Source organism: Artemia franciscana, chromosome 4 (assembly GCF_032884065.1).
Source record: "Artemia franciscana chromosome 4, ASM3288406v1, whole genome shotgun sequence".
In the NCBI taxonomy this organism is placed as follows: domain Eukaryota; kingdom Metazoa; phylum Arthropoda; class Branchiopoda; order Anostraca; family Artemiidae; genus Artemia; species Artemia franciscana.
In genome coordinates, this window is record NC_088866.1 from 20,644,692 (window position 1) to 20,667,631 (window position 22,940).

Here is a 22,940-nt window from a genome sequence, read left to right on the forward strand (position 1 = left end):
TTCATTCCTTTCTAGTTCAGCTATTATTTAGTTATGATTTTATTTCGTTTAATTTTTCTTTGAGAATTCTTTCGAATTACTGGTTAACATTAACAATTTGAAGGTAACAGTAATAATAAAGACATCGTTCGAGTTTATATACTTATGCGGAAAAGTCTACTTTTCAACTTAGATTACACTTCATCGTTTTTAGTCAACTAAATTTAAACTTTGCCGATGGAGAACACTGTAACTACACCACAAGTGACCGATAAGGAGGCCAACCCTCAACAAAACCATAGTAAGAAACATTGCATTCACCTACCAACTGTATATTCCTAATATATGTATATATATATATATATATATATATATATATATATATATATATATATATATATATATATATATGTATATATATATGTATATATATATATATATATATATATATATATATATATATATATATATATATATATATATATATATATATATATATATATATATATATATATATATATATATATATATATATATATATATATATATATATATATATATATATATATATATATATATATATATATATATATATATATATATATATATATATATATATATATATATATATATATAATATATATATATATATATATATATATATATATATATATATATATATATATATATATATATATATATATATATGTATATGTATATATATATATATATATATATATATATATATATATATATATATATATATATATATATATATATATATATATATATATATATATATATATATATATAAAGTTGTCCAAGTTGTTCAGACACATACAAGAGTAGTTAGAGCGAGGGTACAGGTCCAACTCATCAATACACACAAAACCTATCAGAAATATGAAGAAATTATATAAAAATTAAGAAAAAAACTATCTAAAATTTAAAAAAAATTATGTGCTAGCTGGGAAGGCGGATGTCCCAACTTCCTCTAATGGGGGTATGGGGGTATGCGGCTTCCCGCCTTTTTCATGACACAAAAAAAATTAAACAAAGTTTTTAAGCAAATCTTCAAAATAAGTCTTCCTTTTTCAACAGAACAAGCCAAGATAATGGTATATACTAATCCTATAATATCACATTATTCTGTAAGTATATGGAATTTTTATAATAAATAGATTTTATTTAAAAAGAAAACAATACATTATCCATAATATCCATATCCCCCGTACGGTCTATAATATCCACCGTAATAAGGTGGTCGGTAGCCATAGCCACCGTATCCTCCGTATCCTCCATATCCTCCATATCCTCCGTATCCTCCAAAAAGTGCTTGCTTCACTGAAAGATAAGATTGTTTTATTTAGAGTTGACCACAAGTTAAAATTAAAGTTGAAGAAGAAGTTTTTGTGTTACAAAGAATATATGCTATAATAAAGGATATTATCTCAATTAAATTCATTTACTAACAAAACATGATATTATTGTTTGTGTTTCCACATTGCAAGGTAATGACAAAGAACAATAAAATTGTAGTAAATTCAAGAGAAAAGGTCTGGACTTTAACAGGGGTGAACCCAAAGGGGAGGGAATAACGGAATACATCCCCCCTAAATTCGGGAAAGTTGCACATTCTTATAGATCTTGACTAATATGGAAGGATAATGTGGACTGCAAATCATATTGTGATGAGGATAAGAAACGATTGTTTTGTTATTTTTATAAAATAAAATTTAAAACCAAACTGCCTTGAAAACTAACCAAATTCACCATGGGCTTTAATCCAATTGATATACAGTAATGCAGGCACAACAAGTAGGTAATGTGTGATGATCTCCACACAATAATATTTGTTTTATGAAAGTGCAGTTCGGAACAAAGGTAGGCTGCTGCCAAGTAAGCCATGAACTGCAATAGCTTCGGGTTCCTAAGATGGTTGAACTTCGTTTAAATCATGCGTGTACTTTTTCGGTGTTTATACAGAACTCTACAACCCTGTTTGTTAATTAGTCGTTCATCATATCAAAATGGAAATCAACAATTATAGACCTTTTCAAAAACAAACAGCTGGTTGATAGCAGACCTTAGTTAGACCATAGTCCGTGAATGTATTCCTCATGCAACCTATGTTCACTGTGCAAGTCACTCCTTAAACTTAGGCATGTGTTATTTGTACAACATATATACTACAAGAAACTGTCTAAGAACTTTGAAAGAAGTCATTCATTTCTTTAGAATTTAACGTAAATATTTTGCAATTTTTGAACAAATCATTCAAGAAAGTAGTCCTATCACATGGTCAAAAAGAATAAGATTGAAGAAATTTTGCGAAACTAGATGGGTAACTTAAAACTAACACTTAAACTAACACTTAAAACTTAAACTAAATATTTAAAACGTAAAACTTTTAAAGATTTTAACGTAAATATTTTGCAATTTTTGAACAAATCGTTCAAGAAAGTAGTCCTATCACAGGGTCAAAAAGAACAAGATTGAAGAAATTTTACGAAACTAGATGGGTAACTTAAAACTAACACTTAACTAACACTTAAAACTTAACCACTTAAAACCTTTACCGCTTAAAACTAACACTTAAAAATAATTATCTTGTTTAAAGAGATGTTCATTATTATCCGTAAGGCTATGGCGCATCAAGAACATCTTAAATCAGATTCTGAATTTTCAAGCAAACTTTATACTTTGCTATCTACTACTACTATCTACTATTGAGAGATGCAGTTTTGTTGCAGCTCATTGCAGCTATGGATACTGTCAGTAAAATTCACTTCTCTCAAAGAATCGCTTTTGTTTCAAAGGAGTAATCGTTCATCTAATCTAATATGCTAATTTCTTAGTAGGTTTTCCATCCAATTGTACTCAGGAGGAGGTCAAGCCTGGGAGATATTTTACGAATATTTTAATACTGAGCTTAAAAGTGCCCAGGGTTTCCACCAAAAAACGGCTTTCTAAGTCCAAAATGATCGTTTCCATCAGGAGAATAAAAAAAGGCCTTCTATAATATTCCTTGCGTGAACGGCACATTCGTCCGCTTCGTTTGTTTCTTTTTATATCCTTTTTTGATTTATGATTTTACTTAAGAAATCTTACTTTATCAATAGGATTTTGAATAAGTCGTTTAATTACATATACTCTTATTTCTAAACATAGCTCAATTGCTAGTTTACTTATATCGTCAAACATTTTTCGAATTCGCTATCACTCCCCCGTTCAAGCTCTCCTTCTGAAATAGCCAAATCAGCGGTGAAATCAGTCCGAATATGTTACTAACAGTGTAAATGATTAGTATTAGTTCGGAGGATGTAAAGCAATCAATAAGGATTTTGCTTTTCCTACAGTTCTGTGTCCAAAAAGAAACTATTTCTTAATGTTTTAATATGCGTTATTCTTTTCTTATCACTAAAACAGTCATATAAAGATGTAATTTTTGTGGCTAGTTTGTGCTGGTTTCATAAAAACAAGCATGTATTTAAATATTTTTCAATTTTAAGATTCGTAACCCTGACCCCAAGGTAAGCCTAGCCCCCCCCCCCCTCAGATTATGAGGCCTAAAACTTCTTTAACACCCATATTTTTTTGAAGCTTCGACGATTTACGAAAGCTACAAATTGCCTTGATAAGTTTGGATGACACCAAACCCTCTGAACAATTCCCTAAGGACTTAAGACAGGCAGTTAAAGAGTCGAAAAACCTTTTTCAAACATGCGTTGCTCTTGCAATCAAATCAACAGATATCTAATGATAGAAATTTTGTCCATACCAAGAGGGAGAGGGGAGGCAATACCACCAGCCATTGCTCCCTTTGCTGGATCCTCCTTTGAGTAGCAGTAGTGGTAGTAGCAGTAGTAGTAGGTGTAGTAGAGCAATAGCAGCAGTAAAGCAGTAGCGGCAGTAGTAATTAGTTGTGGTAGTAGTAATTAGTGGTAGTAGTTGCAGTAGCAGTAGTATCATTAGTAATAGTAGTAGCAGTCGTAATAGTAGTAGTAGCACTAGTAGTAGTAATTACTTGTAGAAGCAGGGGCAGATCAAGGGGGGCACCCTCCCCTGACGTGGTGGTGGATTGTGGTTGGGACTGTTTGCTCTGGCTTAGATTGAGACGAACGTTATTTCTTTTTGTAATTGACTTTTAATGGTTAACTTTTTAATAAATTTTAACTATTAAGACCGTTTCTTTTTGCAAACAATTTTGAAACAAGATTTTAGTCGCTTTGTGTGGTCTCTGTTAGATTTTACTTATTTCGTATACCGCCAAAAAGTTTTTAATTAAATTTAGGTTTATCAAGGGAATATGTCCGTATTACTACAAAAGCCAACTGAGAGGCGACAATCTTCATTTCATAAATCAAGGAGGGGAAATTTAAAATCCTAACTTCTTTAGGCTGCCAAAATGATATTTCAGGATTGTGCTGTCACAACGGGGCTGAAAAGCAAATATTTTCTTCTTTTTCCTGTCAAAAATTTGTTTTCGAGTCTTGCTATGGCACTGTGGCGAAGAAACTGATATCATTAATTTTTTTGGCTGTCTGTTTTGGTTTTTTGGGTTTGCTGTTTTGGCGAAGTGGGGTGGCTTTTTGCTTTTTAGGGGATTTGTATAATAGAAAGTAAATATATGAGAAGTGCAAAAATTATTAATTTATGTTTTGGATTTTGGTGAGGAAATGGTGGCCACTTTACTGCCTATTTTCATCTAATTAAAGCTCTGCATTATATGACATATTACATTCTCTATTCGTCCTAAAACATTAAAATAAAGGCCAAACTCTTTAGAATTTTCATAAAAGTTTGCATAAGTATATACTTAAAACTAAATATGAGTTGAAATACTCCTTCCAAGGTCAGAGTAATCATTCAAGAAAAAATTATTTTGAATTTTTTTTTATAAAAGAAGGCAAATAATGATGTGTTGAGTTTTTTTTATCTAGCTGGTATAGATGGGTCTCTGAATTCTCATTTTGAATCAGTGGAATAGCATCGGGTTTTTTTTTTCAAACATCTACTAATAAAATGATGATAAAAAGTGGAAATTCACACAGCTTGAGTTAACCACGGGAACGGAATGCAGCTACAATATTGCTCCAGAATTTCTCACCTTCTCAATACCAACCAGTCACAAAATATAATTATGTTTTTATATATGGATTGCATATATTTGTTCATAAAATTGTCTAAACTGCTATATATAACGCTGAGGATTTTTATACTTATTTTGATACATACCATCCAATCATGTTTCCACGATTAGTTTTTTATAAATCAAATTTTTACAGGACAGTTCTCTTATTAATGCTAAATCTGAGCCAAATTTCAAATTTTTATTTTTGTGCTCAAAAGACGTATCGGGATTGCAACGTTCGAATTGAATATCTGAATCTCAAAAAAAAAAAAAATTAGGAAGAGAAAATACTAACGAAGAGCTTTAAACTGAAAGGACACCAGACTAACAGGATTAAATAAAAAAAAACAAGTTCTTTTAACTGAAAGTAAGGAGCGACATTAAAACTTAAAACGAACAGAAATTATTCCGTATATGAAAGGGAATGTTCCCTCCTCAACGCCCCGCTTTTTACGCTTAAGTTTGACTCTTTCTCTCAACCCGACTTTTTAAAACAGTAAAAAACGTCAGCGTAAAGAGCGGGGCGTTGAGGTGGGAACAACCCCTCATATACTTTCATATACGGAGTAATTTCTGTTCGTTTTAGGCTTTAATGTAGCTCCTTACTTTCAGCTAAAAAAAACTTATTTTTTTTATAATATCCGAATGTTTTTGAATTAATGCCATGTTTCGATATTGGCTCTCCATACATAAATAATTGAAACGAAATTTGCATATTAATTTATTTTTTGGCTAAATTTCTGTCTCATAGGTTTGGTCGGACGATTTTGAAAAAAAGGAGCGACGGAGGAAGCCTAGTTACCCTCCGATTTTTTGGTTACTTAAAAAGGCAGCCAGAACATGAATGTGCCATGAATGCACCATTGTCTTTTTCACGTCTTTATTGTCTTTCAATACCTCTGTTATTTCTAACCAAATTTCACTTGATGTTTTAAGTTGTCTTTTAACTGATGTTATTTTGTCAGATTTTTTAATTAATTTTTTAATTATTATTATTTTAACTTAATTTTATTATTAATTTTTTTCTTATTTTAGCTTTTATTAATCACATTTAATTATTGTTTTAATTTAACTAGTTTTTATTTCTAAATAATTAAAACTAACTAACTAATTAAGCAATTTATTCAAAATTTAGTGCAAATGGCTATTTAAATATAGTTTAGCTATAGCTATTATATTATAGATTGGATAGATTAGTGTTAATAACTGATAGTATTTTTTCATTTTTCAATTTATATTTACAACTACTAACTATATTTTAGCTATTTATATAGTTTAATAAATTATATTCTTTATAGCTATTCGTTTAGCTATTTTGCTTTCAGCTAGTACGGGCTGTGTTTAGCTCTTTACCAGGCTGCTGCTAGTGCTAATGCAGTCTGAGCAAAACTAAGCCCTTCCGAGTAATTTTAATTTCTCACACCCCCCCCCACTTCATGGACTAGCTTAAGTTTTTATACTTAACAGTTATTTTTATTTTCAGTAGTGTTTGGATGGCCTTTTTGTTTATATGTCGTTGTCTTTCAATATCTCTGTTACTTTCAGTCAAATTTCATTGGGCACTTTGCATTTTCATTAAACTACCGTGAATGTTATCCTAGATTTTATACAAGTGCCCCTTGAACTGCAGTTTAATAGCTATTCAATAGCTATGGTTAATATACAAATAATCAAATTATAAAAACAGTCTATTAATAAGCGTCAATGCACGAAAATGTAGAGTGGGGAAATTAGTATTTTCCAAAATCTGAGGTGGAGGGAGTTGGGAGGGAAAACGTTCGCTGCGTTTTCCTTTTCCAATGAAAATAACAATGAAGGGATTTTCAATATAAAAAAAAATCCCCAGGAAAAGATATTTTCGGAAATCGAGGGAAGTGAAGATCTATAGGAGAATATGCCCTTTCCTGTTCCCCCTCCCCTAATTGACTGCACTGAGTTTATGTATAGTTAATAGTTCTAACATAAATTCAAAAATAGAAATAATACAATTATATAATTAGAGATAAATAATATGAATAGTTAATAGTAATAGCTATATGAACATTGTTAGAACAGTCAATAGTTAAATAGTTAATTAAAGTTAACTTACATCCCCAAAATAGAATCCTGTTTTCTCCCTCTTCCTCGGCTGTGGTGATGGGTACTGCAGGCTGATTTTCTTCAAACTTCTGAGTTTCACCAAATTTGACTGCATCCTCAGCAGGGAGAGGCACTGATAAAGCTGGAATTTGGATAAATGTTAGCGAATATAAGAATCAAGGATTAGACATATTTTAATGAGCTCTGAATGACACAAAACCGCAATGAAAATTGATAATTTGCTCTGCTCAATCTTTTGTTACTTGTAGGAATGTAGCTGCTTTTAGTATGTTTATAAAAATATATCTGTACGGACTGGAACTTGGACTAAAAAGGGATCGCGCTCAATTAGAATCCTTTCACTGCCACTGGTTAGTTTTCATGCATTTGTACAATATCCTGTATCAAAAGGGGAATGAAAATTCATCGAGCCGTTTTCGAAGTACATGAGAGAAGAATGTTGTCAGAACAATGTCGATCCTTTTGCTCAAGCAGAAAAAAAAAATGTAGTTGCCCTTTGTTTCCCCCTGTCCGCAAGTTCTTTCTTTTTGGGTGAAAAGAATACAAACAAAAGAATGCTGAGGATGCTGTAAGCCACAATAATTAGTTGCAAATTGAATACTGACTAAAATTGCAGTTTCCAAAATAAAAAACTTACACATGAACCCAAAAAAAAAATATTCTAGCTGTACAGATTAGTGCTTTGTGCCAGTTATCAAAATCAATGCAACCTATGTTCCCCTGTTAAGCTATTCTCTAGAAATTGGGCTGAAAAAGTTTAATTTGGTAAGATTACGGCAAACTTGGTAAAATTCGATTTGGAAGAAATAAAAATTTAACTTAAAAAGATTAAAACTTAAACTAATTATATAAAAGAGTGTAAAAAAGTATGTAAAAAAAGAGCACAAACAACTAAAAAACTAGAATATTCTTTAACGAATCTAATTGGACTAATTTGGATTGAATATTTTATTCAAACGAGCTAGCTTAAGTCAAGAAAACCTGGTAAAGTTTACGTTATTTACATTCTGTGAAAAATAAACTTGGCATTAACATTCCCTCAAACCGCCAAAAAAGAACAGTATCATTCGCAATTTAGTTTACTAAAAACTAAACGAAAAGCTAAAACTGAACGAATTGACTTATTAGACATTTGAAAATACTAAATTTAAAGCGAAGAAAAACCAGTTGAATTTGACTGAGCATAGTTTGAGACTAACAAAGGACCTCAGAAACTGAGCAAAAACACGACAATCTCAAGGTGTGTCAAAACAAACAGTGGTAAAAGAAAGAAAGAAACCAAAAGGATTGATTTTTTCACGCATAACCTCAGTCACAGGTGGTGAATTTCTTTAACATTCAGATTGACTTGGATTCCGCGCAATTTCGTTGACGTTCTTCTTTTCACACAAATGATTTAACCCAACTAGAATAAGTTTGTTTCTCAACTTTATTAATGTTTTTTTTTTCTCAAAACTATGAGTGCTTATCCCAATATAATTTGCTGGTGCTGGTGCTTTATGTGTATATTTATACATATACTCTTAAAGTGACAATATCCTAGTGTTTGAATTAAAAGTACCCAAAATTCAGAAACGTCTCGGATTGGTGGGGGGGGGGTAGCTGCCCTGCACACATACATGGGTACAAACACAGGTAAAAGTATCTAGTATGTACTATAAGGATCTACGACTTGATTAATATCACAAGAAATCAAATGACTTAAATTAGCCTATGAGTGTGTACTTAAATAAACAAAAAAAAGCAATGTCATATATCAAACAGTTCGTGGTAACGAACTGTAATAAGGAGCGATCCGGCTCAATAGTAACCAAAACTCTAAAAAATTGAATTTTGATATCAATAGCTACATCAAAAGAATTGCATTTTATTGCTGATTTTAAATATATAAGTTTCATCAAGTTTAGTCTTAGCCATCAAAAGATACGAGCCTGAGAAAATTTGCCCTATTTAGGAAAATAGGGGGAAACACACCCTAAAAGTCGTAGGATCGTAACGAAAATGACACCATCAGATTCAGCGTATCAGAGAACCCTACTGTAGAAGTTTCAAGCTCCTATCTACAAAAATGTGGAATTTTGCATTTTTTGCCAGAAGATAAATCACGGGTGCGTGTTTTTTTTTTGTTTTTTTTTTTTTTTTTCCAGGGGTCATCGTATCGAACAAGTGGTCCTAGAATGTCGCAAGAGGGCTCATTCTAACGGAAATGAAAAGTTCTAGTGCCCTTTTTAAGTGACCAAAAAAATTGGAGGGCATCTAGGCCCCCTCCCACGCTCAGTTTTTTCCCAAAGTCAACGGATCAAAATTTTGAGATAGCCATTTTGTTCAGCATAGTCGAAAATTATAATAACTATGTATTTGGGGATGACTTATTCCCCCACAGTCCCTGGGGTAGGGGCTGCAAGTTACAAACTTCAACCAGTGTTTACATATAATAATGGTTATTGGGAAGTGTACAGACGTTTTCAGGGGGATTTTTTGGTTTTGGGGGTAGGGTTGAGGGAGGGGGCTATGTGGGAGGATCTTTCCTTGGAGAAATATGCCATGGGGGAAAAAATTCAATGAAAAGGGCGCAGGACGAATCTGGTCACGTTAGAAAAAAAAGCGTCAAATTCAGAGCTTAATATACAATGCTGGGTGTTCGGAGCCTCTCTATTATGGAGTATAATTTGAAAATAACACAACTATACGAGCGATAAAACATATATACCACAACCATAACTCAACTAACGAAAGAACTGCTAAGAGATAACACAACTATAAAGCGAAAACAGGTGAAAACTAACGGGAAAATAAACGAACTAAGAGGTGGAAGGGGCCCAGAGAAAAAATATAATCCTTTTTCAATTTTGAGCCTAACTTCCGCAAAGGAGTAATAATGTCAGAAGCCCCGAAATACCGAATTATTTTCTTTTCAAACAGTTCGTGGTAAAGAACTGTAGTAAGGGGCGACCCGGCTCAATAGTAAACGGAACTCTAAAAAACGGAATTTTAATTTTGATGCTAAAACATACATCAAAAGAATCGAATTTTCACGCTGATTCTAAATATATAAGTTTCAATTAATTTAGTCTTTGTCACCAAAACTTACGAGCCTGAGAAAATTTGCCATATTTTGGAAAAAAGGGGGAAACATCCCCTAAAAGTCACAGAATCTAATCGAAAAATCACACTATCGCATTCGGCATATCAGAGAACTCTATAGCAAAAATTTCAAGCTCCTATCTCAAAAAATGTGGAATTTCATATTTTTTTGCCAGAACACAAATCACGGGTGCGTGTTTATTTGTTTGTTTGTTGTTTTTTTTTTTCTCTTCCCCAGGGGTCATCGTATCGACCAGGTGGTCTTAGAGTGTCGTAAGAGGGCTCATTCTTACGGAAATGAAAAGTTCTAGTGCCCTTTTTAAGTGATAAAAAAATTGGAGGGTAAATAGGCCCCCTCCCACGCTAATTTTTTTCCAAAATTCAACAGACTAAAATTTTAACATATCCATTTTGTTCCGCATAGTCGAAAACCATAATAACTATGTCTTTGGGAATGACTTACTCCCCCACAATCCCTGGGGGAGGGGCTGCAAGTTACAAACTTTGACCAGTGTTTACATATAGTAATGGTTATTGGGAAGTGTACAGACGTTTTCATGGGGATTTTTTGGTTTGGGGGTGTGGTTGATAGGAGAGGGCTTTGTAGAAGGATCTTTCCTTTGAGGAATATGTCATGGGGGAAGAAAAATTCAATGAAAAGGGCGCAGGATTTTCTAGCATTACTATAAAAAAAAATAATGAAAAAATAAACATGAAAATGTTTTTTCAAATGAAAGTAAGGAATAGCATTGAAATTTAAAACGAACAGAGATTATTACGCATATGAGGGGTTCTAAAAATACTTTAGCATAAAGAGCGAGGTATTTAGGAGGAGATAAATACCTCGCTCTTTATGCTAAAATATTTTTAGTAATTTCAACTATTTATTCTACGGCCTTTTTGATTCAGGGGTCATTCTTAAAGAATTGGGACAAAACTTACGATTTAGTGTAAAGAGCGAGGTATTAACAAGGGTACAAACCCCCTCGTACACATAATAAAAATATAAGAATATAAAAGTTTGTTACGTAAGTTAATTCTTAAGTTACGTATATTTTTTTCTAATAAAAACGTTCGTTGAAAATTAAAAGTTCTAGTTGCATTTTTAAGTAACCGAAAAATTAGAGGGCAGCTAGGCCTCCTTCCCCAACCCTTATTTGTCAAAATCGTCTGATCAAAACTAAGAGAAAGCCATTTAGCCAAAAAAAATTAATATACTAATTTCATTTCAATAATTTATGTGCGGAGAGCCAAAATCAAACATGCATTAATTCAAAAACGTTCAGAAATTAAATAAAAAAAAACTAGTTTTTTTAACTGAAAGTAAGGAGCGACATTAGAACTTAAAACGAACAGAAATTACTCCGTATATGAAATGGGTTGTCCCCTCCGCAGTCCCTCGCTCTTTACGCTAAAGTTTGACTCTTAGCCACAATTCTACTTTTTAAAACAATTAAAAGCTTTAGCTTAAAGAGCGAGGGACTGCAGAGGGGACAACCCATTTCATATACGGAGTAATTTCTGTTCGTTTTAAGTTTTAATGTCGCTCCTTACTTTCAGTTAAAAAAACTAGTTTTTTTTATTTAATACAATCTCATAGATCTAAATCAAACAGTTCGTGGTAACGAACTGTAGTAAGGAGCGACCCGGCTCAACAGCAAACGAAACTCTAAAACGCGCATTTTGATGTTAAAAGATACATCAAAAGAATCAGATTTTCATGCTGATTCTAAATATATAAGTTTCGTCAAATTTAGTCTTTGTCATCAAAAGTTACGAGCCTGAGAAAATTTGCCTTATTTCGGAAAATGGGTGGAAACACCACCTAAAAATCATAGAATCTTAACGAAAATCACACCATCGCATTCGGCGTATCAGAAAACCCTATAGCAAAAAGTTCAGGCTCCCATCTACAAAAATGTGGAATTTCGTATTTTTTGCCAGAAGGCAAATCACGGGTGCGTGTTCATTTGTTTGTTTTTTTTTCCCCAGGGATAATCGTATTGACTAAGTGGTCCAAGAGTGTCGCAAGAGGGCTCATTCTAATGGAAGTGAAAAGTTCTAGTGCCCTTTTTAAGTGACCAAAAAAATTGGCGGGCACCTAGGACCCCTCCCACGCTCATATTTTTCCCAAAGTCAACGGATCAAAATTTTGAGATAGCCATTTTGTTCCGCATAGTCGAAAACCATAATAACTATGTCTTTGGGAATGACTTACTCCCCCACAATCTCTGGGGGAGGGGCTGCAAGTTACAAACTTTGACCAGTGTTTACATATAGTAATGGTTATTGGGAAGTGTACAGACGTTTTCAGGGGGATTTTTTTTTTGGTTTGGTGGTGGGGTTGAGGGGAGGGGGCTATGTGGGACGATCTTTCCTGGGATAAATATGTCATGGGGGAAGAAAAATTCAATGAAAAGGGCGCAGGATTTTCTAGCATTATTATAAAAAAAAACAATGAAAAAATAAACATGAAAATGTTTTTTTTTTAATTGAAAGTAAGGAGTAGCATTGAAACTTAAAACGAACAGAGATTATTACGCATATGATGGGTTCTAAGAATACTTCAGCATAAAGAGCGAGGTATTTAGGAGGAGATAAATACCTCGCTCTTTATGCTAAAGTATTTTTAGCAATTTCAACTATTTATTCTACGGCCTTTTTGATTCAGGGGCCATTCTTAAAGAATTGGGACAAAATTTACGATTTAGTGTAAAGAGCGAGGTATTAGCGAGGGTACAAACCCTCTCGTATACATAATAAAAATATAAGAATATAAAAGTTTGTTACGTAAGTTAATTCTGAAGTTACGCATATGTTTTACTAATAAAAACGTTCGTTAAAGATTATAAGTTCTAGTTGCCTTTTTAAGTAACCAAAAAATTGGAGGGCAGCTAGGCACCCTTCCCCACCCCTTATTTCTGAAAATCGTCTGATCAAAACTAAGAGAAAGCCATTTAGCCAGAAAAGAATTAATATGCAAATTCCATTTTAATAATTTATGTGCAGAGAGCCAAAATCAAACTTGCATTAATTCAAAAACGTTCAGAAATTAAATTTAAAAAACTAGTTTTTTTTTAACTGAAAGTAAGGAGCGACATTAAAACTTAAAACGAACAGAAATTACTCCGTATATGAAATGGGTTGTCCCCTCCACAATCCCTCGCTCTTTACGCTAAAGTTTGACTCTTTGCCACAATTCTGCTTTTTTAAACAATTAAACGCTTTAGCGTAAAGAGCGAGGGATTGCGGAGGGGACAACCCATTTCATATACGGAGTAATTTCTGTTCGTTTTAAGTTTTAATGTCGCTCCTTACTTTCAGTTAAAAAAAAACTAGTTTTTTAAATTTAATATTCTACAGGTTTGCTTTCATCTCCGCCTAGATAGTCGTTCAACTTGTTCTTAAATATCTAGTAAAACTAGAACTTTCACTTAAATATCGGTCAGTGATATGAAGACCAATATAAACAGATGTAGCACCGATGTTTTGGATGCTTCTTTTGGGGTGATCATCTATCGGATTCTTCAAGTCCGCTGATTTTTTTAAGTGATTTTTTTCTTAAGTTCTTTAATTTTTTGTCTTTAAGCTCTCTTTATCACATATTTCCTAGAAAAATGGCCCCTTCGGCGTGCTTCTATCGCATTGCTATCAAATAGTTCGTGGTAACAAACTGCATAAAAAGACACAACAGAAATTCTAAAATTGGGGGTTTTGATCACAATTAATGCCTTAAAAGTAAAGAATCGTCTTTTACGCTGATTTCGAATACATAATATTCATTATGTTTTAAGTTACCCATTTAAAGCTAGGAGACTTGGAAGATTTATCTGATTTTTGAAAAAGGGAAAAACAGCCCTAAAAAGGTAATTGATCCTGATGAAAATCACACCAACAGATTCAACATATCAGACATCCCTACTTAAGAAGTTTGGATGTCTTATCACAAAAGCATAGAATCCTAGGTGTGCCAGTTGATTTAAAGTAATCTAAAGCATACATTTTCAGCTTCTCAGCTCAAGAACCAGCTCTGACTTTCCACGAACATTTAGATAAATACTGAATAGGGTCTGAAGGAGCGGGGAGGTACAGTGGTGGCAATTGGAGGGGGGCTCGAGATGGGTAGGTCAATCACACCTTACCATGTAAGGCTTCAACCATCTGTCAGTTAAAAGGCCTGACTATTATCTCTAACCTTCATAACGGACTTCATCCCCGCATTCTAGGACTAATCACCTCTGAAAGCTGACTGGGCAGACATTTTCAGGCTGACCCAGTTCAACCACATTTTCAATGCCATAAAGCGCCACCCCACTTTTCCTATACCCTGTGTGATTCTACCCATTCTCATTGCCGATCATTGACAGTTTCTGCTAAAGGAACGTCCATCAGCACAGATTGAATTTTAAATCAAGTTCCTTTTCTGTGTTTCTTTTTTTTTTTTCTTGTCTTTTGTTATTTTTTGTTTACTTTTTTAGTACAAAAGTTATGCAGAACAAACAAGTTATCTTATTAGAATAAGAACTGAAGAATTATCTTTTCTTTTTAACCTATATTTTCAAAATACATTCCTATTTTGCAACTCATGTTTCTCTTCCACGTTTTCTCAATTTTTAGATTAAAGTAAATAAATCATGTTCAAATAGGAATTGTATTCCAACATTTGGTTCTTCGTATTGAAGCTTCATTGCGTAGATTATCTTTAAATCGAGCTGTCGTTTCGAATCTCTTGTCCCTCTCTTAGTTTTCTTCCCTTTTGCTGACGCAACGAATAAATTGTCAACTATCGGTAATTAAATTTGTGCATTTAATTAAGGGGCGAGATCTGTCTGAGACGCTTGGCTATCTCTTCAATTCTAACGAAATTTTCTTTATTTACAGCAATAGGCTTATTAAAGGACACAAATTATAATTCAACTCCAGTAGCCTTATAACTGGGGTCAAGGTTTACCACAGGTCTACCTTTTATATAAAAAAAAAGGAATGCAGTTTTGGATGTAAGAGTAACTGTAAGAGGAGCTGCCCCCCCCCCTACTGCCAAGGAGAAGAACTGCCACTGTGCAACTCATACGGGACAGTAAAGACAATCATTTAGTTAAAGGATTTTTCCTGATGTTTTGTCTCTTTCTTAAATGGATTTTTATTTGAAAAATTATCTTGATATGTTCAAGAAAACTTTATATAAAGTTCATTTTAAGTGCTGCGAGCTTGTAAACAGCTATGAGCAGAAAAATTTGTTTGAATGGGGATAATAATTTGCAATTTTCAAGGAAGAATAAGGGAGATCGACAAAAAGGGAATATTTGCATGCTACCACAACTACTACAACGACCACTACTACTACTACTACCACTAATACTAATACTACCACACTATTCCATTTACAATATTTAGGGAAAATTCAAACTAAATCAAAGACACTATGTGCATGCACATCGTCAAAAGAGCGTATGTCAAGAATTGGTTTGGTTATTCAGTTGGCACTTTCAGAGAATGCTAAAAGGGGAAAATCATCTGACCAAAAGGCAATATGTACATGATACTACTAATATTTCTACCACTGCTACATTTATTGCTACTACTACCACTTCAACTTACTTGAATTTACTTGTAAAGGAAATACATTAATTCTGCTGCTGTTACTAGTACTACCACTTCCCACTATGCCCAAGGGTATGGAGGTGAAATTTTCAAGGCATTTTTGGGGGGAGGAGGTGAACTTAGTCAAAACGGGCGGATTAAACTGCTACTGCTTCTGCTCATACTACTACTATTACCGCTAATATTACTTCTTCTAACACTAATAATGCCACTAAAGCTAAGGCTACTGCTATTAATTAATTTTAAGAAACCAAGTTTTTCTGAGGGAAGTTCCTAGAATTGTAGAAAACTAGCGCTTTACTGAAAACACAAAAGTCAAGCGTAAAAAACAGAAATATTGATTTGAGAGTCAAAAGTGAGCATGTAGCCTGACAACAATAAACTGATCTTTAAAGCTTTTCATAGTCTTAGACCGGTTGTGACATCAGTAACTTTCAGTATACAACAAAAATAATATTAAAAACATAAGCATAAAATCAAATATTTTTTCAAAATAATTGAACAGCAAAGTAATGGAACAGCATATATAAATTTTGGATTGATTTATCAGGTTAGCGTTTCGGTCTCGCCAGCTATAGTACCAATAGTGAGTAATATACAATCTTAAATTGTAATAAATATGCTATAGTATTACTTGAAATGAAGATAAAATAAGACATAATATGAACTCTGGAAATCCGGTTATTTCTTTCTATACAACAGCGAATCTCAAGCTATGATATAAATTCTACAGCTAGTCTATCGTCCTAATACTATCAAGATGGCTCTACTTCGAAACTGTATACAAACTAATCTTGACATATTCATTCCAGAACCAAAACGAGAGCCAGTCATTGAACTGAAATCTTAGACAGAAGTGATACCAAATTAAACGAAAAAAAAGGAAGCAACAATCCTACAATGTATTGTTGGTTATTCGTATAAGGGATTGATAATATTTTCATTCGGTAATAAAAAGTCCTTAATTGGTTTACACATAATGTACCAAAACTCCTATATTATTTTGTGTTCTCAATAAAGCGCTAGTTTTTTATAATCCTAGAGACATACGGAAACATAATTAGTTGTTTCATTTGTAGGAATATTATTGGTATATGTTTTTCCTATTTTTTTTCAAATGAAGAAAATGCCTTTTCCAATGAAATGACCAAAAAAAGTGTTTTTCAAAACCTAGGCAGGAGCAAAGACACACGGGGCAAGGAAGTCCCTTCCCCTTAATTACCACCATTAGAACTAGCACGCAGGCTTCATCGCAGAATGTAGTTTGAAGGTTCAATTAAAACTGTTGATCATTCAAGCTTAATTTTTGGTAGATTTCTAGTTGAAAAGTTCGTATTTTTAGTTAATTTGTTTTCGCAATAATCTTTTACTTTTAAGATGAGTAGGTGACTTATGAAACTTACTAAGAGGGTATGGAGGGGGAGTATGTGCGAGGGGTTCTCATAAGCCTCCAGTTAAGGGCCTTGGACCGTAATTATTGCAATGGTACCGTTTTACACTTCCTAACTCTTCCACTTAAGACGTGGCTCCAGAAGCGCCATTTTTAGTGCTATATGGCACTTATGTATGGTAAAATTGATAAAAAGCAAGTAGATATACGCTTTAAAAAATGAGTGCATCACATCTGGGGGGCAGGGGAAGGGACCCAATATAGATGTAGACCTTTGTTCCTTATTCTTGTGTTTGCTAAAGATTTTCGAACTTCGAATACTGTTATTTATGGCCCGTTTTGCCTAAATAGTTAAATCCATTTATTTAGGACTAATTGATGGAAACCAAAAATATTTTAGATCATCTTTTACAGAGATTGTTTTACCTGGTAATATCAGTCCAATATAAACAGTTAATATTAATAAATGCTTCATCGTTGACGCGTCACGATTGACTGACTGTAAGATATTCACCGACCGTATTTAATAGGTTTTCTATGCACAATCTTATAACAAGTTTAAATTTTCGATCTTTGCTTACGCAACAGAAAGCCCTAAGGATAAGGGTATTTTGAATTTACTCCTTTTTGTAATACCTGATTTTCATTTTTTAGTTCCTAGTTTATACCTTTAGGGTTTTCCATCTTATAACAGAAGCTGAACAGGTCAAAGTATTACGTGACTAAACTACGGCCAAAAAGTTTCACTTTTCTCTTTTTCTTCTACCCAAGTTTGAGCTGAATACGAGCCAAAGGTATTATAAAATCAGGAATGTACCTATGAGCCTGTCCCCCCTCCAATATACTTCATTGTACGCGCCTAATCTAACAAAATAATACCAGACTGAGGATTGGCGACGCCAAGAAAATGGGGAACACAATATCCTTGCACAAATACACAGTCCCAGGCACATGGACAAGAATTATTTTCGAAGTAAGAGAATTAGCATTTCGGCGAAGGAAGGGGGTGAGTGGCATATACGGTGACTGTAAATATGCTACTGATATCTGGGACATATCTTGAGATTCACAAATTAAATTCGTCGTGACACAATACCCCCCCCCCCCCCAAAAAAAAAAAACACACTTCCAGCGTATAACGACCTGCCATAACAAAAATTGTCATTTTCAAACCTAAGCTTTAAAACAAAAGTTGAAATGAGACCTTTAACCCGTCGTTCCATCCCTTTACCGGCTGTTATAACTATTGTACCCCACCCCTGTCCGTTTCAATCTATTTCCTTCTAAATTAGAATGAAAAAAAGTATCAGTTTTATATCAAACGTACTAAAATAAAATATACACTTTTGACAGAAAACCTGAAATATAATATGTACTTTTAGTTTCAAGAATATTTTAAGCAAATTAGTAGCACAGTTTAATAAAATTAAACTCATTTAGTAGATATTTAATAGATGTATCGTCATATTATTTCTGTTTTTTCAGCAACTATCGACTAAATGGTTATCATTTGGCTACCTCACATTTACCTTTTATAATATTCATCTAAAGTTACTTTCTGCTAAATTTTTTGCTTTAATTTTTTTATGAATTGAGCCAGAAAACTACGTATACCTCTGTGTGGCATTTTGGCTAAACCTTTTGGCCTAAAGATAAATGGCAAAAAAAAGTAGGGTGAACACTTGATCACAACTCAATTTATGAATTGACAGCTGCGCGATAGAGCAAGTCGGGGAGTTCAAATATTTAAGTCACAATCCACGATACTCGATCGTGCAAGAAAGAAGCCAAGCTCAGAACCGACAGGGCGAATCCATCCTTCAGGAAACTGTCTCAAATGCAGCGTAACCTGTAGCACTTTCTCTGGCTCAAGCTGAGGCTCTGCAACAGCAACGTCCTCTTGACGCTTTGTCATCGTCCTAAAACCAGGCATCTCGATTAATAACTTAAAATGAAACTCCTTGTGTTAGAAAATATCCGCTGAAGACTTCTTCTAAATGTCCAGTTGACCCAAAAAGTAACAAACACTGCTGTACTATAGATGTCTCAAACACCGATGATTGAGGGAACTACTACCGGAGGTGAGGATTCTTCAGAAATATCAATCATCCACTTGCCCGAAATTTGACTACCAAAGGTATTAAAACTTTTGGAAATAGGAAAAATTTGAATCCAAAAATGTATTTTGCAGGTCGTGTCAATGAGAAATCGAATCAAAGTGTATGTTTAAATCAAACCGCTCATCGTAATGAGTGGTATGTAAAAATTTCACCAGCAAAGTTTTCATCAAGATGAACAAGGGGCTCGACTTTCGATAGACCTCGTTTTGCGGTTTGGAGTGAAAATTGAATAAAATCCGCTTAAAAGTAGTTCACTGTGTTTTAACTTACTTTTTTAAAACCTTTTTTTCATTCTGACCAATGGTCTGCGTATCGGAGGTACCGATCGCCTAATTGTTTTCCTTCGGCCGGGAGTTTAATGCGCGGATGGAGGCAAATCATCCGACGCTTCCTGTGTTTTTCCCTTATTTCTTTAGGTACCCATTTAGAGTTGGATCGATTCTGGTTGAGCTTATAAAGTCACACAACTGACCTCCGTTTTAAACAAAATAACCAGTGACACCAGGACTAGGGCCCCGTTCTCAGCATTCTAAGGCTAGGCAAGACTTGGCTTGGACGGTTCGAAAGGGTTTCATCGTGTTTTAACCAATACACCCAGATCGAGAGTCTTTGATCAGAGATAATTCAATTGTATCTCCATAACCTTCCATAACAACTAACAATGCATTATTTATGTCTCTCTTACAGAACACCTGAGGAATAACTCAGACGTCCTGTGTAGTGGCTTGTTCTAAGCTTAAAATACTAAAATGGTCAAGGGATTCCAAGCGGAAACCATGTTCGTGAGATTGTCTGAACGATATATATGTGAAAAGATAATTCTAGGATGTTGGTTGTTCACTGATAATCGGTATATTTTTTTCTAGACTCGTGCTTTTAAAAAATTCCTTTAAGGCAGTTCCAGAATAAACTTGAGTTTTGAAAATTTTCTCCATCTAGCTGAACTAAATTTCTTTATAAGGGACCATTACAAGTATTTTCCTGTATACCTCAGAGGAGGGGCTTCAGCTCACAGAAATGTATGGCAGAGGAGACAAAATTTATTTTTCAATATCAAGGGAGGAGGAATTTTATTTTATTTTAATGAAAATAAAAATTGGAATATTTTTTCAAGCAATTACCCACAAAAGATACATTCGAAATCAAAGTGGGTTGAGTGAAAAATTTAGGGGGAAATCCCCTCCCCCTACTTGGCGCGTCTTCCTCATGAGAGATAATAAGGACTAACTCTTCTTGTGAGTGGAGTATCCCGCAGAGGGTACGATTGAATCTTTCGCGATCTTCACCAACTAAGCTCTAGAATATACTCTCTTGGATATTTTAACCGACTTCATTGAGGCTCTTCATTGTCTGTAGTTATCAAGCGACCCTAAACCACACCCTGGATCCATCCATAATTAAGACCCAGTAAATGCTAAAAAGCCAGTTTTAATGAGAATCCAAGATAGGCAGAATTATTTTTGACAGGAGATTGTGTGTTTCGCAATTATTTCTGTGTGTTCAAAAAAGGATATAAAATATTTTGGGATAGAATGACGCTTCTAAAGATTTCAAAACCAAATAAGATAGGTGAAAGAGATTGAGTCAATCGATAGATTTTGCTTAGTTTAAGGGACTGAAACCTTTCAGTCCCTTAAAGTTTTGTTAAACGAAAACCTTTGAGTTTTCGCAAAAATAATTATTAAACTTGCCAGAACGAATAAGTATTACCCTTACCATGAAATGCTAGATAATGGCAGGGGCGTAGCTCCAGCATTTTCATAAGGGGACAAGAGGGTTCCATATCAGTATAGTCAAGGGGTATGGGCTATATATATTTTTCTCTGAATTATTGGGGGCAGCTTCCCTCTCCGAAACGATGCCCCCTGGATATTGGCAATCAGAAACTACCCTTTGAACAATTGATAGCTGAATAGTGCCGTTGGAGAAGGTATTACGAGAAGAAAAAACTAGATTAAATTGATTTTAGGATTTTTCCAAGGGTTCAGTACTTTAAACCTAATATTGATCTTAGGGGCACCATGTCAGGTAAGATACAGGGGGCTTAGAAGTATTTTTTTTTATCCCAAAAATACAAAATGTATTTTCCAAATATTGGGTAGAGGTACATTTTTTTTAAATCTATCTTTTAGATGAAAATTTCAAAACAGACATGTTTCAAAATCTTCAGGGACAACTGATCTCTTCCTCCTTCCCCCGAAAAAGCTGGTACCAATGACTTTATGTTGTTAATTTTTCGATTTGTTTATATTTTAGCGTTTCACTGTGAGGTTCGACCAAAACCAAGATGTGATGAAGCCTCTAGGGCAAGTTTTACAGTGATGTTAGTTTTCACTTGTAGCACACATTTGAAAATAGGACTTGGTGCGTAAATTGCGAAATACCTATTCAAACGATCGAATAGCGGGTACCGAAGAGATCAGAATTTTTTTTTGCAGAGGTCGATAACCCTCAGACTGCATATTACGCTTGAACAGATTAACTATCCAAAATGAATATTTATGCTTTGGTGATACTCTTTCATAGTAATCAATGAGTTTCTTACGTAAGCAAATAACATTTGATACGACTGTGATAAGAAAGTTTGTTGGGCTTGGAGGAGAAAGGGGGGCTCGGTTCAGGGAAATCCTCTTTTCTATAATATCGAGTCCAATATTTTGATTCATGAGGGAAGGGTCGACTTCTTAATGTAAGAAACCTTTATGAAAGTTCTTAAGCCGAACTGGCCAGACATGACAATAAAAAATTGTTGGTGAGTTCTACCAATATAAAACTTTCCACAGGAACAAGGAATTTTATATATCCCACTAACTAAATCTCCCCGGGTTAAATCCTTCCCAGAATTAAGAAAACTACCTAATGGTCTCACTGATTGGAAACAAGTATAAATGTCATGTTTACCTAAAATTCGTTTATGCATCTCCCCCAAAGTAGGTACATAAGGTAAAGAAATAAAACTTTTCAGTAAGTTTAATTCTGTGCACTGTGAAACCCCTATAGCCCTATTGTTGTGTTTAATACGTCTATTTTTTATTATTTTATCTGTCTTTGTTGTTTATAGAAACCTTTATATGCGTAAAATTCATTTAGGAACATTTATGCCTATTATTTATGTAAATTTTCATAAAAATTCTTCGCATTTGATCGTAGTTCAGACCTATAAACCCTTCCTGATTCTTGGTCTTAGTCTCATTTGCAATACTGATTCAATTTTAACTATGACCTGAACCCCCATGAAATTCAGACTGGGGTGTAGGTCGGTGACTTCTAGATACCAGATGTGGCACTCTCCCCTTGAACTCTTACATCTTCTACTACTGACTTTTAGTTTGTCGAAGCATAGTTCGATTTTCGACTCTAAATATTCATGGCCAATATGCCCTTAAGCATTCCCAGAAAGCTTGAGCTTAATGCCATCTTCCGTTCCTAAGATACTGCCGATACCCCCTTTTGACAAAGTGAACGCAGGTAGTCTCTTTCGATTTGGTTCAACACCCCCTCAACATTCCTTGGAAATTTCAACTTAATACCC

General features: G+C 34.0%; 1 protein-coding gene across 1 annotated transcript; it reads right to left on the reverse strand.

Annotated features, from left to right (window-relative positions):
* Positions 1-1,144: 1,144 nt before the first annotated feature.
* Positions 1,145-17,870, reverse strand: LOC136026128 (RNA-binding protein squid-like). Its single transcript, XM_065702417.1, has 3 exons — positions 17,715-17,870; positions 7,203-7,334; positions 1,145-1,323 (listed from the first exon to the last, which is right to left on the reverse strand). Exons 1-3 carry the CDS (start codon positions 17,761-17,763, stop codon positions 1,187-1,189), a joined length of 318 nt encoding a protein of 105 aa, XP_065558489.1. The 5' UTR covers positions 17,764-17,870; the 3' UTR covers positions 1,145-1,186.
* Positions 17,871-22,940: the final 5,070 nt, after the last annotated feature.

Excerpts from the sequence above, each read along its gene's own strand:
- LOC136026128 (XM_065702417.1), bottom strand. The coding sequence starts at position 17,763 with ATGAAGCATTTATTAATATTAACTGTTTATATTGGACTGATATTACCA. Across the intron at positions 7,335-17,714 it reads TATTGGACTGATATTACCAG|CTTTATCAGTGCCTCTCCCT; the intron begins GTAAAACAATCT and ends TCCAAATTCCAG. Across the intron at positions 1,324-7,202 it reads CAGGATTCTATTTTGGGGAT|TGAAGCAAGCACTTTTTGGA; the intron begins GTAAGTTAACTT and ends CTTATCTTTCAG.